The 15,446-nt window shown below is 41.2% G+C and overlaps 1 protein-coding gene across 1 annotated transcript; it reads left to right on the forward strand.

Annotated features, from left to right (window-relative positions):
• Positions 1 to 521: 521 nt before the first annotated feature.
• On the forward strand, positions 522 to 3,747 carry LOC130136968 (uncharacterized). The gene is made up of 3 exons (XM_056307621.1): positions 522 to 549; positions 2,294 to 2,893; positions 2,959 to 3,747. Exons 1-3 carry the CDS (start codon positions 522 to 524, stop codon positions 3,237 to 3,239), a joined length of 909 nt encoding a protein of 302 aa, XP_056163596.1. The 3' UTR covers positions 3,240 to 3,747.
• The last annotated feature ends 11,699 nt before the right edge of the window (positions 3,748 to 15,446 follow it).

Raw genomic sequence — 15,446 nt, forward strand, 5'->3', positions numbered from 1 at the left:
CTCCTCCTCCTATGTGAATGGACAAAACAAGTGTGGTTAGACTCTCGGCTGAATTTTGACATCTCACCTACCAACATCTCAAGAATTGATAAATGGCTCACGGATAACTTGTCATATAGTGACAATTCTTTCTCGCCGGATAACCCTCCCTCACCATCGAGTCTAGCAAGTAGTAGATCGGTATGACGAAAGTTTGAGGTGTGCCCAAAGCTTTCTACATTGTCAGTTTGAATGTCTAATGCGTTAAAGATGCGCTAAAGACCATGAGAAAAGTTTAAAACATGTGCACAACACATTAAGTTAATTTGACATGGAATTAGAGAATGTGAATTCGGAAGTTTGTCAAGAGATTTCAAAACCATATGCTTTTTTCGCTCGATCATCAGCAAACTAAGCGAGGACTAATTAACACATGCCAATCCATGATTTCTAGCCTCCACACAATGAATTTAGAACCAAAAGGTATATAAGGGAGCACATGCTTGCACGCACCAATTAGGCGCATACACACACATAGAGACATGTATTTGCACATATACGTGGTAAAAGGTAATAAGAAGAAACAAATTATGCCGAACTGAAGACGAAATAAATGGCCAAAAAAAAACTATTTTTAGGTTTGCAATGATTAATGGAGAACAATATCTCTTCATCACTGTGTCAAGAGATCCGAGAACAGAAAGGGGAGAACATGTAATTCAAAGCTTTTTGCAAATCCGGATATTATGAATTGCTTGTTTCCCCTCATCCCTATGGGCGCTCCACCGTGCATGATGCAATGAATGGATAGAACCTTCATCCAATCCCATGAGTTTCGTAACTGTTGAAAGTCTAATCCCAGTTAGATTTTTTTTCTTTGGGGATCAGATAATCTCAATTAGTTTTCATGTCAATCTAATTAAGCTTTCAAAACAAAAAAACCTTGGATGTTGTTAATGTTCAGGAAAAGAAATTCACAGCCAAGCAAGAAAGTGATCTGGGGCACATAATTCAGAAAAGAAAGACACAAAAGGAGTTTGGTTCAAGCCATTCCGACCATCTCATCTTGTCCGTTTCGAGGTCAAGGTAGAGACAATGTTGTTTGAGTTTGAGTTCAACATTTGTTTTCCACGATTCAACACTAGTCGAGCTTTAACCCTGCATCGCCCTCTGCAGTCGGCAATTCATTTGTGATAAGAGTAAGCTCACATCGAAGCCTTCCCTCCAGCTTTTCAAGCAACCCTGCGCCATCCCATTGTTTAGCAGAAAGGAAATTGTGATTAGTGTTAGCATCAAAGAAATCGGGATGCTATAATGCTATCTAATGTAGAGGAGAAAGGAAATTGTGATAATTTATTAGTAGATGACATGCAACATTTGATTTCACCAAGACTGAATGAAACTTAGTTTGTGTACGTAATCTGTGTTATGCCATTTTCTAGCCTGTCATTCACCAGTATCCTTTTCTTATATTAGCTCACAGCTTCTAGCCTTTCTTTCCCTTTTGTAGGGTTAATCATTCGAATCAATTACTTCACTATTTTAAAACGCCATTCTTTCTTTTTTGGGTAAAGAAAAGGATGTCCATGCCTTCTTATTGATCACCTATCAATATAGATGGACTAAACCAAGACATTAATTAGTCTCCAAAAAATGAGATTTTTTTTTGTTTATTGTCATGTGAGGATTACTCCATCTACTTGAAAAATTACTAAGTTTTATCATAAAACTAAGTTACCAAGCAGCCCTATTGAGAAAAATAATCCTACCAAATTAAGGAAATTGCTATCAAACTTTTTAATTTTGTCATAACTATCAAACTAGTTGACACCTAAATTTTTGCAATTCATTTAGGTAATTATTGCATAAAATAATAGGGACCGACCCAGATCCTAGCAAAAAATAATTTTTATGAAATTACATATAGTCATTAGGAGCATGTTTCATTAATAAATAGCACTGAAATTGGACCAGCTGTGGATAAGGTTCTAAGCTTAATTAAATTATATAGACTGAGCTCATGAACAGGCAAAATTCGGCCAAGCACATGCACATTAGGGCTGGCCGATATTTGCTGAAAGAAGGGAGGCCTCATTGAACTTTAATTGGATTAATTTTAGCCCATTAGAGTTTAATTAGTTAAGGCCTTAGATTAAGCCCGTAAAGTTGAGATTAAATCTAAGGTTAATACTATATAAAGTATAAACACATTCACAATTCACGGCCGAAAGAGAGAAAAATAGAGAGAAGGTCGCTACTCACGAAAAGGGAGAAAGACAGAGAGAAAAGGTCTGCACGTCCGGACATTGAGTAGAAGGAGAAAAGCCAAAGGGAAAAGGACAAAAAAGTGGGGTGCTCTTCTTTCTCTCTAAGGGAAACGGACGAAGCCTCGCTGCCCACCGACGCCAGCTACCTCGCCACTCCAGCCCTCGTCCGGTTGCTGAGCACTGCCGCGCACAGTCCTTCCCGGCCGGTCTACGTAACTCCCCTGCCTGGCCGAGTCCCTGCTGCACTACATCAGTGCCTTCGCTCCTGCTCGTCATCGTCCTGGCAGCCGCATCAACGACAGCTCTTGCCCAGCAAACTGCTCGGTCCAGTGAATTCCAGACGTTCTCAACGAGAACCAAAGCCGTCAAAGCTCCAGATCAGCAAGCTTCAAGCGTTCTCTGCACCCGCCTTGACGATCCAGTGGCTCCAGTTGCGCTGGAGGACACCAGCAGCCGCTTTGGTGTGTCACAGTCCCTTGGTGAGTTTCCTCGACGATTCCAGGTTGCTGTAACGCTTTTTGCAGCAAGTTTCCAGCAACCTCGGATTTGTCTCTCCCCCGTGACTGACCGGAACACTCCGCCTGCATCACCGAGCCACATTGTCACAGCACTTTGCTGCACAGTCACCGAGTATACAACAGTGATTGGTGAGTCCTTCGCGAGTCCCTCGAGCATCTCCGGCGCGATCCACCTATATATTTGTCCTTTGCAGGTTTTAAGGTGAATTCCAGGCGATTATCAATCCAATGCTACGTCCTCAACACCCTCGGTACCCTTGCAAAAATTTCAAAGAAGTCGACGCCTCTCCCGACGCACAGAGCAACTCTGTCGCCGTTTCCAGAAAGCTATCTTGCCACGTCCGGAGTTTTCCCTCACCTTTGGGTAGCTGAGAGACCCCATCGTCGATCCTTGTTTGTTCGTTGTCTACCACCGCGAGCACCAGCAGTACGAAATAATCCGATCAGAATTCATTTTGATATTATCACAATCTGACCTGAATATTTTTTAGATTTTAGGCATTATCTAAGTAGAGTTTTATTAGGAAAAATCACAATAATCACTAATTTGATCCGCAAGACCTCAGATCATTTTTTGATTATTTTGATTTTTCTTTGTTGTCGGTGATGCTTTATAAAGATTTTGCTAATTGTTAATTTAAGTCGTGAGACGATGGATTATTTAATCAATTATCTTAATCTTTATTTCAAATCTTGACGAATATCTTGAGGTGGGTTGGATATGTTTCTTATCTTGAATTTAGATAGTTTTCCTACTTTGAATAGATAGATTTATTTTCTAGATTAGATTGCATGCTAAGATAATAACTATCTAATCAGGATAAGTTTCCAAAAAATAGGATTTAAATTAAATTATTTCCTGGTTTGAGTAGGATAACTTTTCACGTTGGGTAGTTAGTTTTAATTATTTATTTATTAGGAATTTTAATAGAAAATCATAAAAATAAACATGTGCTTGTCATATAGAATTAGTTGCATAAATTCCATGTCATGTACCACATCATCATGATGTATCATTGCCACGTCATCATGCCATGTCATCACATATGCAACGTCATTGCCATGTCATCTATGCCGCGTCGTTTATGTCATGTCATCAATTTCATGTCAATTAGTAATTGTATGTTTAGGGTAATTTAATTTAGAATGCATGTCATATTAGAATAGTTTTATTTTAATTGCATGTCATGTTAAATTAGGTCATGTAGCCATGATTTAAAATTGTATCGCATGCATTGCAAATAGTTTTGTTTTCATAAATAAAAGAAAAAGAAAACAAAAGAGAGTTAATTAGAGTTGTTAATTAGTTCATAAAAATCATGTTAGGTTAGGAATTGCATATTTTTAATATACACTTTGCAGATATTTGGGAAATTAGTTAATATGCTTGGCTTGCATTGAGGTATTTAATTTCTTTCCCTATTCTAGCAATTTATTTATTGTTTTCAATTATTTAGAGTTATTTTCATTGATTGCACACTCACATGATCACCCTTCGCATTTTATTGGATAAGTTAAAATCAATTCAAGTCACATGCAAAACATTTTTTTCAAAAAAAAGAGAAAAGGTATCCGAAAGGGCATTGGAGAAATCTAGTATAATCAAGTCCTCGTGTTAATAATCTCTAGTTCGTACAAGTAAAATACTCTCCCACGCTTTACTTAGGATTCTAATCGACCCACCTAAAAATTGATTAGTGGCGATTCCGAAATGAAACTGATTTGCACGTAAAGAACTTGAACAAAAGTTGTGAATTGGTAAGGATTTGGAAGAGCCCGAGCTAGATATAAGATTAGTAATCCATTGGCCAAACCTTAGCTGATTCACGATAAGCTCACGACAAAAAAACTATCTGGTGTTTTTCGACGTGGAAGTGGCGATGACCCTTTAGAAAAATGTGAGTCTATTTTTATACATGCACTCTCAAAGAAAAAGGAAAAAATTCACTTTTTTTTATGAACCAAACGCAATTATTAAGAATGCATATGCATACAGATTAGTGGTTGTTGTTCATAGAAATTATTTTTTTTTCCCATAAAAGCCCATTATCTCTAAATTTTATGAGTAGAATTGACACTTTAAGTAGATAAATTTTTAGTTTGACTATGAAATACCCTCAATAACTTTAAGAGTAAGATGAAGCGCAAGCTAAACTTTAGAAATTAGTATCAATTGTATTTTGTTTTCTTATATCCAAATCAATGACCAAAAAAGTAGAGAAACAAAAAAGAGCTGTGGGGCCTTAACTACGGCAGAATGCCATGTGCAATTCCAAATAAGAAAACAAGCGGATCAAGTAAAGCATAATCGTTTTATTTATGTAAAAGTTTATGAGCCTAATAATACATTTAAATTGAATAATTATAACCAGTATAGGTTAAACATCTCATTCGGGATCATTAATTGCATCACGCTCGAAAGTGAATCTTATGAAGAAACGAAAAGGACCTCATAAAATGTTTAATTTCTTTTGTGATACCAATACAAAAAAATAATTTACAAGTTGAAATAATATAGGATGATCACATAGATATATGACTTTCATGTTCCGTTTAGCTGGTAGCTTTTCGAATAGGTTGTAGTTTTTATTTCTTGGAGCTAATAATAGCTTTTCGAATAGATTGCAATTAATTATTCCCTAAGCAAGAGCTCTGTTCGGTCCCTTCTCTCTATATCTATGCTTTTTTCCGTTCTCATGATCGAGCAAATTATTTTTGCAATTGCTGATTCTGTTGTGTGGACAAAGGGGATTTGGGTTTGGTGCTTAGCTTTTATTTTTCTGATTTATTTCTTTATTTCTTTTTTAATTGGAGACAAATAAGAGTATACACCCCAATTTCTATGTACTTAGATGGTATTCAACTAGGAGCAATGTAGAAGAATCCGATATGCACATTGACAAAGCTCTAAGTTCCGATCATGTAGTCCTCTGGTTGGTCGTAAACTTTGCCTTCCATATTGATCCTTGTGTTTACTGTTTTGTTCCGTCCATTTTAGAAAGTGCCTTTCTCAGTGTTTGCTTTGGCATTTTAGTTAAACAAGGTTGGAACGTCATTGTCAAAGAATACATCCGTTGACGGTTTGATTATGAATTTGTAGACTTCAAATTCTCTAGTAATGGTGTGAAGTGCATTTCGATGTCATAAAAAATGGTGGATATTTCATGTGAATTGTCTTTTAAAGTTTTTCAATGTGGTGCAACCCCTGTCCAAGTCGGTAGACAAAGCTCCTTTATGAGCTACATCATGTATTATCAAGCAAAATGGTTGTATGCTCTGCACAGATGAATTTATATCTCTATTGTTTATTGTTTGTTAGGTGTTTAGATCACAAAATGATGATGGTAGTATATATTTACACTAGTGACTTCTGAGTGGCAATTTATAACGCTGATACATTTCATTTAACGGTTGATTAATATCATTGAAAGTCTAATGTATGTTCTTGTCAATCCTTCAATTAATCATGTCCAGAAGAATGCTCTCCTTGTTACTATCTACGAAAGTGGTAAGTGACTTTTTATGTCCTTTTCTGAAATTTTGTTGATTACCTTGTTATCAACATAGGAATTCTATTCTCATTTCTCACTGAGGTAATGTTTGCTATTCCCCATTCCAACCATGCATGTGTTCTATTGCATTGGCTAGATGAAATGTTGACCCTCTTCTTAGTATTTAGTGTTTAAGGAGCAGGTAGTCAAGACTCCAAGATATTATGCTCTTTCATTAGAAATATAAACATTTTAGCTCTAGGAAAGTTTTGATGCCGTGGCCTATGAACCATATTTTGGAACATTTACTTCTGCCTTTTCGCGATAGACTATCTTATAACATTTGTTGCTACTTCCAATATTTACTGACATTTTTAGTTGATTGATTTCTCGCAACTAACAATACTGAAATGATTTTTCCTTTATATTGGACGGTTAGCCACATAGCCATAGAGTTGCATCCCATAGATGGGATTCCACGGCTTGTATTCATCCATGCTAGCTACACCATTGAGGAATGGTCTAGTATGTTCGCATTCATGTGAGTTTGTCTACTTATTCTCTTCTAGGATAATTGATTCTCTCTTTCTTTCTTTGAAGACGGTAGAAGCATAAAGGATGTCGGTTGATCATGTTGCTCATCTGAAGTCATCTAATGTGGGTAAAATGGCAACTCAGCGTAAGGCCTCGCGACCTCCATACTCTCTAGGGAGTCCCTATCCCTAATCAAACATCATTTGTTCACTTCATACACCGACCCCTCTCTCTTTTAAAAATAGTAAGAAAAAATTATAAGGCGAAGGAGGAAGAGAAGGCCTTTCTACGGATAAGAGAACAAATATGCATAATAAATAATTATGATCGGTATTGGTTATACATCTCATTTAGGATTGTTAATTGCATCACGCTTGAAAGTGTGTTTTTATGAAGAAATGGAAAGTAACTCAGAGTTTGTTTAATTTCTTTTGTGATACCACCAATGCATGCATAGTCATCTCATAAAGGTTGTGTTGTAAATACAAAAAAACAAAAATTATAAGCGGAAATAAAATAGGATGATCATATAGATTATGACTTCCGTGCTATGTTTAGGTAGTAGCTTTTCAAATAAATTGTAATTGTTATTTCTTGTAGCTAATAATAGATTTCCAATCGAAAATCAAGGTTGGTATTTACTTTATTGTGCACTTCGTATGATGTTTAAAGGTTTGCGAATTCTAATTGTTATAACAAGATATGCATTCTTCTTCTTTTTTTCATATTTCTCAATGGTCAAAATAGACATTTAATTTCTTGAAAATGGACGATACCGTTATAAAGTGTGCTAGTGTATGCATCATTAATAAAAATATATCATATATGTAATTTATTCAAGTGTTCCGGTGGATGTGATGAACAAAAATAGTTATAGGAATACACGTGGTAGATAAAGGTGTCTTTTCCTATTTATAATAGTACAAATGAAAAATCTCAACATGTCCTAAGATTTAGATCAATCGTATATGTAGATGGGATAGCTTCATATAGAATTACATGTTCCCCTAGAAAAAGCAAACTGAACAAGATGTTGCTCGAAAGTGTAAGTCGATATGAAGCTATCCCCATCTATGTATACGGTTGATCTAAATCTCGAGAACTATTGAGATCCTTCATTTTTAGTACTATCAATTGAAAAAGAAACCTTTATCTTATGCATATATATATATATATATATATATATCTATAACCTATTTTTATGAATCACATCGGAACATCTTAATAAATTACATATATGATATATTTTTATTAATAATGCATACGTTAACCCGCTTAATAAAAGTATCATCAATTTTTGGGAAATCAAATGTCTCTTTTGACCATTATGAAATATGAAAGAAATATAATACATCCCTTGTTAGTTATTCAAATAACAAATAGAATTCACAAACCTTTAAACATCATAGTATGGGCACGGTAAAGTAATTGGAATACTATTATTAGCTCCAAGAAATAAAAATTACAATCTACAAGAAATATAATACATCCCTTGTTTGTTATTTAAATAACAAATAGAATTCACAAACCTTTAAACATTATAGGAAGGGCACAGTAAAGTAAATGGAACACTATTATTAGGTACAAGAAATAGAAATTATAATCTATTTGAGAAGCTATTGCCTAAATGGAGCACGGATGTCATTAATCTATGAGATGACTATGCATGCATTGGTGGTATCACAAAAGAAATTAAACATACTCTGAGGTCCATTCCATTTCTTCATAAAACCCAATTTCAAACATGATGCAATTAACAATCCTAAATGAGATGTCTAACCAATACCGATCGTACTTATTTATTATGCTTATTTGTACTTCTACCCCTAGAAAGGCCTTCTCTTCCTCCTCTGCCTTATGATTTTTGCTTTCTTTTTTTAAAAGGGAGAGGTGTAGTTGTATGCAGTGTGCAAATGATGTTCGATTAGGGACTGGGACTCCTAGAAAGTATGGAAGGTCACGAGAACTTACACTGAGTAGTCATTGTACTGCCATTAGATGTATTCAAATGAGCAACGTGATCAATTGACATCTTTTATGCTTCTATTGTCTTTAAAAAAAGGAAAAGAGAATCAATTATCCTAATTGAGAATAAGTAGACAAACACACACGCATGAGAACATACAAGACCATACCTCAATGGTGCAACTAGCATGAACAAATACAAGCTGAAAAATCCCATCTATGGGACGCAACTCTATAGTTCTCTGGCTAACCATCCAATGTAAACGAAAAATCATCTCAGTGTTGTTAGTTGCGAGAAATCAATCAACTAAAAATTTCAGTAAACATTGGAAGTAGCAACAAATGTTATAAGATAGTCTGCCGCGACAGGGCAGAAGTAAATGTTCCAAAAGATGGTCCATTGGCCATGGCATCAAAACTTTCCTAGAGCTAAAATGTTTATATTTCTAATGAAAGAGCTAAATATCTTGGACTCCTGACTATCTGCTCCTAAAACACTAAATACCATAAAGAGGGCCAACATTTCATCTTGCCAATGCACCAGAACACTCGTATTGTGACATCCCGAATTTCGGCCCATTTTTGGGTTTTATAAAACGCGTAATTTGTCAGTGTGCTTATAGTAAAATCTCGCCCGGGAACTGATCACTCCCGGTTATCATTTTAAATTAGAGATTTCACTAGAATCGCACTCGATCAAATCTGGCCATTATTTAGACCCCGAACTTGGCAGTTGATTTTTGGGAGTTTCAGGACGAAGTAAATTGGACGGTGTCAATATTATCGTAGCCAGCGTTGAGATTGTCAGGAATAATGGAAAAAGGGGAGTTTTTGACCGGGTGCGAATTTGGACTAGTAGACCTCCCTCGCTATAGTTTGATTTAATTAATTCGGCTTTTGTCCCTTTTTATATGCGAGGCTTATTTTGGACAGGTAGATCGCTTTCGATTTTGAATTTGGGTCATCGGATCGCATTTAATATTTGATAGAAGTTAATTTTTTTATTATTTTTCTCTCTCCTCTCTCCTCTCTCCTCCGCGCGCATGTTCTCTCTCTCTCCTTTCTCTTCTCTCCTCTCTGACCGCACGCAACCCCCCATGCAGAAGTCCACTCACGCCCATTCCTCCCCCCCTCCTCTGACACCTTCTCTCCTCTCTCTCTTCTTCTTCCTTCTTCTTCTCTTTCTTCTTCCTTTCTTTTTCTGCTTCGGTCTTCTTCCTCCCCGACGAGCCGCGTCTGGACTCCGCTCCGCCAGACGCCGTCCCGCTCGTCGCCGCGTACCGCGCCATCGCCGGCCGCTCGACCGCGCGCCGCGCCGTCCTCGCGCCCGCCGCCCGACCTTCCTCTTCTCTCCTCGCGCGCGCAAAGCCGAACTCACGCCACCGCTCGTCGCGCCCCGCAGCCTGTCCAGCTAGCTATCGCGCCGCCGTCCCTGGGGCGCCGCCGTCCGTCGCCCATCGCCCCCGACCGGCTGTCCTATCCCTCCCCCTGTTCGCACGAGCCGTGAGCTCGCCCGCCGACCGCCGCGGGCCCACTGTCCCCGTTGCCGCCGGCGGGTCCGCTCCGTCGCCGTCGGCTCGCCGCCGTGCCGCCTCTCGCCGCCGGTCCGCCATCTCTCCCCTCGGCCTCAATCCCTCTCTCTCCCTCAACCTCACCCCCCGGTTCACTCTTTTCTCCCCGTCCAGCCTCGCTGCCGCCGCCGTGCCGTCGCCGTCGTTGTCACCGCTGCTGCCGCCGCCGCCGCCGGCCGCCGCCCGGCCAGCCAGCCTGTGCCGTGGCCGGCTCGTCGCCCACGCGACCAAGCCGCGCGCCCGTCGCCGTGCTCCGCGCCCACGCCCGTGCCCGTTGCCGCGCCCGTGCCGGCGCCCTTGCCCGCGCCCGTGCCCGTCGCCCAGCGCGTTGCCCGTTCAGCCGGGCCGTCGCCCGGCGCGTCGTCCATCCGCCCCGGCACGCCACACGTCCGCCGCGCCGCGCGCTGCGGGCACGCCGATCGGCCATTGTGCCCACTTTGGCCGGCCACCGCGCTGTTGGCCGCGCCCGCGCCCTGGTCCGATCGTTCACCCGGGCTATTTTGGGCCCGAGCCGACTTTTCCCGGGCCAAACTTAGGTAAGTGACTTCCTAAACCCTACCTAGTACTTTGGGTATTTTTAGACTTGTTTAGGATATGATTAATATCGGGTTAGGAATTAATTTAGGCGTGGGCTAATTAGATTGAGTGTGCCCAATTTACGAATTATTGTGGTGATAATTGTGTGGCTAATTTAGTGATTGACTGAGGTAAATAGCATGACTGAATTGTCGTGGCGCTCGTGGGTGAATTGGAATCAATTGAATGTGTTGACTTGAATGTCGGGTCGGTGGGCCGATGTGGGGAGCATGAATTGAGTTGACTGATGTGGCGTGCTAGATTGACATTGGTGAAAGGGTGGTGATTGAAATTGATTTATATGACAAAGAGCATGGTGAATTTTGTATTGTGGTTGTCTGGACACACTTGGGTGATATTTGAACGTGTGAATACCATGAAATTGATTGAATTATGTGGCGTGTATGCTTGACAAGCCCGGATCGATCGGAGGGCTGCCAACCTGAGGGGTGTTGACCCGGGTTGTGAGAAAGGACCTGTGGGGTGTTGACCCGGGTCGTGTGAAAGTTTGTTTTTGAAAGGTCCTGTGGGGTGTTGACCCGGGACAGAGCCCGGATTGATCGGAGGGCTGACCTGTGGGGTGTTGACCCGGGTCGTGTGAAAGTAAGAAAGGTCCTGTGGGGTGTTGACCCGGGACAGAGCCCGGATTGATCGGAGGGCTGACCTGTGGGGTGTTGACCCGGGTCGTGTGAAAGTAAGAAAGGTCCTGTGGGGTGTTGACCGGGACGAGCCGGATTGATCGGAGGGCGGCACGTGGGGTGTTGACCGGGTCGTGTGAAAGTTGGATGGATGCGCCTGTGAAATGTGTTTGGGTTGAATTGGATGAACGTACGTGTGTATGGCGCTCGAATGATTTTGATGTGTTCATTGACTATTATTGCATTATTATGATTTGACTAATGTGCGGTGTGGGCATGTGATTGGATGGCGAGGTAAGTCCATTTATGTGAATTATATATATGTAATCGGGTAGATTGCATGCCGAACTTGTCGGGTACGCATTGGCCTATGTGGGGTATAGGGGTTGCTTATTGAGACTCGTTCTCACGGTTATTATATAACCATTTTCAGATCTGCGACCGTGATTGATTGGAGACGACACCGGGGTATCTCGGGGATGGAGGACGGGTCAAGTTACCCCATATTTTGTGTGCCCCTCTTTTGTATAGCGAAGTAGGATACCCCACCACTATTCCCTTTTGATGTTGTGTATTTGGAATTATTGTTTTGTGCTATCCCTTTGTCATATTTTATTGTCTGGGTTGTTTTAAATTCACTTCCGCTTGCCTTTATCGTTGGGTGTTTCGTTTGGGTCGGCGACGCGTCCTGGGACGTCGCGTTCAATACGACCGTTGAAGGGGTGTCGCGAGCCCGTTGGGGTCCGAGGCGTGACATCCCTGTTGATTTGGTATCAGAGCAAGGTTAGCTCGAACCAAGATGGTCGAAACTGGAGTGATAAGGAGCGATGACTTTGGGGTAGTTAGTTAGGGAGATTTGTGTGCCATGCGTACCCCAGACTGTGTGATTGTGATTTGCTAAGTGATTTTTATGCAATATTATGTGAGGTGCAGGTGCGTCAGGACTTGAGGTAAGTGCACGAACTATGTTGGTTGTGATTGGTTGTCGATTGTGATTGGCTGCCTGCTTAGTGAATTATTATTGTGATTCACTGCCTAGGGCTTTAGACTGGTATAGTTGGCCTAGGTCTTTAATTCCCGAGGGGAATTATAGCAGGTAAATGGGTGGTGTGAACCCTGTGAGTATGAGTAGCCGAGGAAGAGGTCGAGGTCGAGGTCGTGTAGGTCCGCAAGTTAGAGTTGCAGAGGATCCCATAGTGGATGGAATTTTGAGGGCATTCGAGGGAGTTGGAATTTTAATGGGAAGGCAAACTGAGGAGCGAAATGCTACTGTTGCTACTAATGCCACTGATGCTGAGGCCATTATTGTCGCCGTTAATGGAAATGTTGGGAATCAAGGTCAAGGGCAAGTTAATGCAGTCAGATAGATGCGTCAGCTGGTTGGAAAATATTTGAAATCGAAACCTCTGAAGTTCGATGGTAAAGGTAACCCTGAGGCTAAATTGCTTTGGAGGTATTCGGGTGCACTGGTGAGGAGAAAGTGACCCTGGCTATATATCAACTCTAAGGAGATGCAAAGGATTGGTAAGAGGGCCCCGAAGTGGGATATTTCAGAGGGCATATTTCCAAGCTGGGGTGTCGTTATCGAGGCCTTCAATGGGAGGTACTTTCAGAGAGTGCGCGAGAACAGAAAATGACAGAGTTTCTTCGGCTTCGCTAAAATTGAATGTCAGTTGATCAGTATGAGATCGAGTTTGTAAGGTTGTCTAAGTACGCACCAAGGATAGTCAATGATCGTGTGGATAGAACAAGGAGGTTCTGGGATGGATTGAAATCGGAACTTTGCAATCAGTTAGTACTCTTGTGTCTTAAGGGATTACAATGAGCTGTATGAGAGGGCTCGATAGTTGAAATGGATATGAGTGACAGGGCTGTCGCTTCTGGATCGTGGTACGTGCCGGTTAGGGACAATAAGAACTTGGGAAGAAGTCTATGACAGAGAATCGGAGATTTGTTCCTCTAGTAAGAAAGAACTTTGGGAAGTCGAACTACGACTCCAACACCGCATGTCGGTCTTATGGAAAGAGGCATAGGAATGACTATTGCCAAGGTAGAAGTGGAGCATGTTGTGGATGTGGACAGTAAGGTCACCAAGTGAGAAATTGTTGAACCGACAGGTTAGGTCACTAATGCAATCGCAGCGACCGCAGGTAGAACATTAAGCGAGAGCTGCCTCGCAGATTTATCAGAATCGACTAACGACGTAAGGAAAAGTGTATGTTGTGGCTAAGAAGGAAGTGAATGATGCGCCTTGAAAGTCTAGATGCGTTATGAGATGGTATTGGGTACAATAGAAGATGATTTTGAAGTTATCGCTTGAGTGGTCATGTAAGATTTATAATCAATTTTATGGTGAATAGGCGCGATCGATTTAAGGATTTATGGATTACTGATGATATTCTTGGACGGGTTTGGAAGGATGAGTGTTGCTTGGAAATTTGGATTTTGTAAAGAACCGGGGTGATTTAATTTGGGGAGACTGTTGGATTGAAATTGGAGGGATTAAGCCTCGTCTTTGAGGTGTGGAAAGATAACTATCTTGTGATTAACTCGTTGGTTAAGGAGTCAAGGCTAGAGGACATAGCTGAAGTGTGTAATCTTCCTGATGTCTTTCCTCAGGAATTGCCGGAATTGCCACCTGATAGAGAAGTGGAGTTTGTGGGTGAATTAGCCCCAGGGATAGAACCGATCTTGAAAGTGCCCTATAGGATGTCACTGTCGGAATTGAAGGAATTGAAGGTCCAAACGCAGGAGTTATTGGATAAAGGTTTTATTCGCCGAGCGCGTCTCCATGGGGAGCACCAGTGTTGTTCGTGAGGAAAAAGGATGGATCCTTGAGGTTGTGCATTGACTACAGACAATTGAACCAGGTGACCATTAAGAATAAGTATCCGTTGCTAAGGATAGATGACCTGTTTGATCAGTTGCAAGGTGCATCGATATTTTCAAAGATCGACTTGAGGACGGATTACCACCAATTGAGGATTAAGAAGGAGGATATACCGAAAACGGCATTTAGGACGAGATATGGGCACTATGAGTTTACAGTAATGCCATTTGGACTAACTAATGCCCCCGCTGCTTTCATGGATTTAATGAATCGGGTATTCAAGGAATTTTTAGATCAGTTTGTGATCGTGTTCATAGATGATATTCTGGTGTATTCAAAGAGTTCCGAGGAACATGAGGTACATTTGGAAAGAGTTCTACGGACGTTAAGGGAGCATGCACTGTATGCTAAGTTTAGCAAGTGCGAGTTTTGGCTGAACTGTGTAGCGTTTCTTGGGCACATAATTTCCGGAGAAGGAATCTCTGTGGATCCGGCAAAGATTGAGGCAGTGATGGATTGGCCGAGACCGACGACAGTTACTGAGGTTCGAAGCTTCTTAGGACTGGCAGGTTACTATAGACGATTTGTGGAAAGATTCTCGGCAATAGCCACTCCATTGACAAGGTTGCTTAAGAAGGAGACTAAGTTTGAATGGACGGAAAAGCGCAAAGAGAGTTTTCAGGAATTGAATATGAGCCAAAGGCGTTGGATGGAATTGCTAAAGGACTATGATTGTGATATATTGTATCATCCCGGTAAAGCCAACCGGGTAGCGGATGCCTTGAGTCGGAAATCGAGCATCGCGCATTTGTTGGTCAAAGAGTGAATTTTATTGGAAGGAGCGCGGAACTCAGAATTTAAGTTCGAGGTAGGACACCTCTCTAGTCTGATGGCGACATTAAGGATTGAACCGGAAGTGCAAGCCAAGATTAAGGCGTTGCAGTCTATGGACCCTGAGATTCAGAAGATTTTGGAGATGGATGCACTAAGAGGAAACCGGACTTCCAAGTGTCCGAGGACGGAATTCTTAAGTTTCGAGGACGTTATGCGTGCCCGATGATTGGGGACTTAAGGAAG

This window comes from Syzygium oleosum, unplaced genomic scaffold (genome assembly GCF_021117445.2).
Source record: "Syzygium oleosum isolate NSW1041296 unplaced genomic scaffold, Sole_v2.1 Sole_v2.56, whole genome shotgun sequence".
Lineage (NCBI taxonomy): Eukaryota > Viridiplantae > Streptophyta > Magnoliopsida > Myrtales > Myrtaceae > Syzygium > Syzygium oleosum.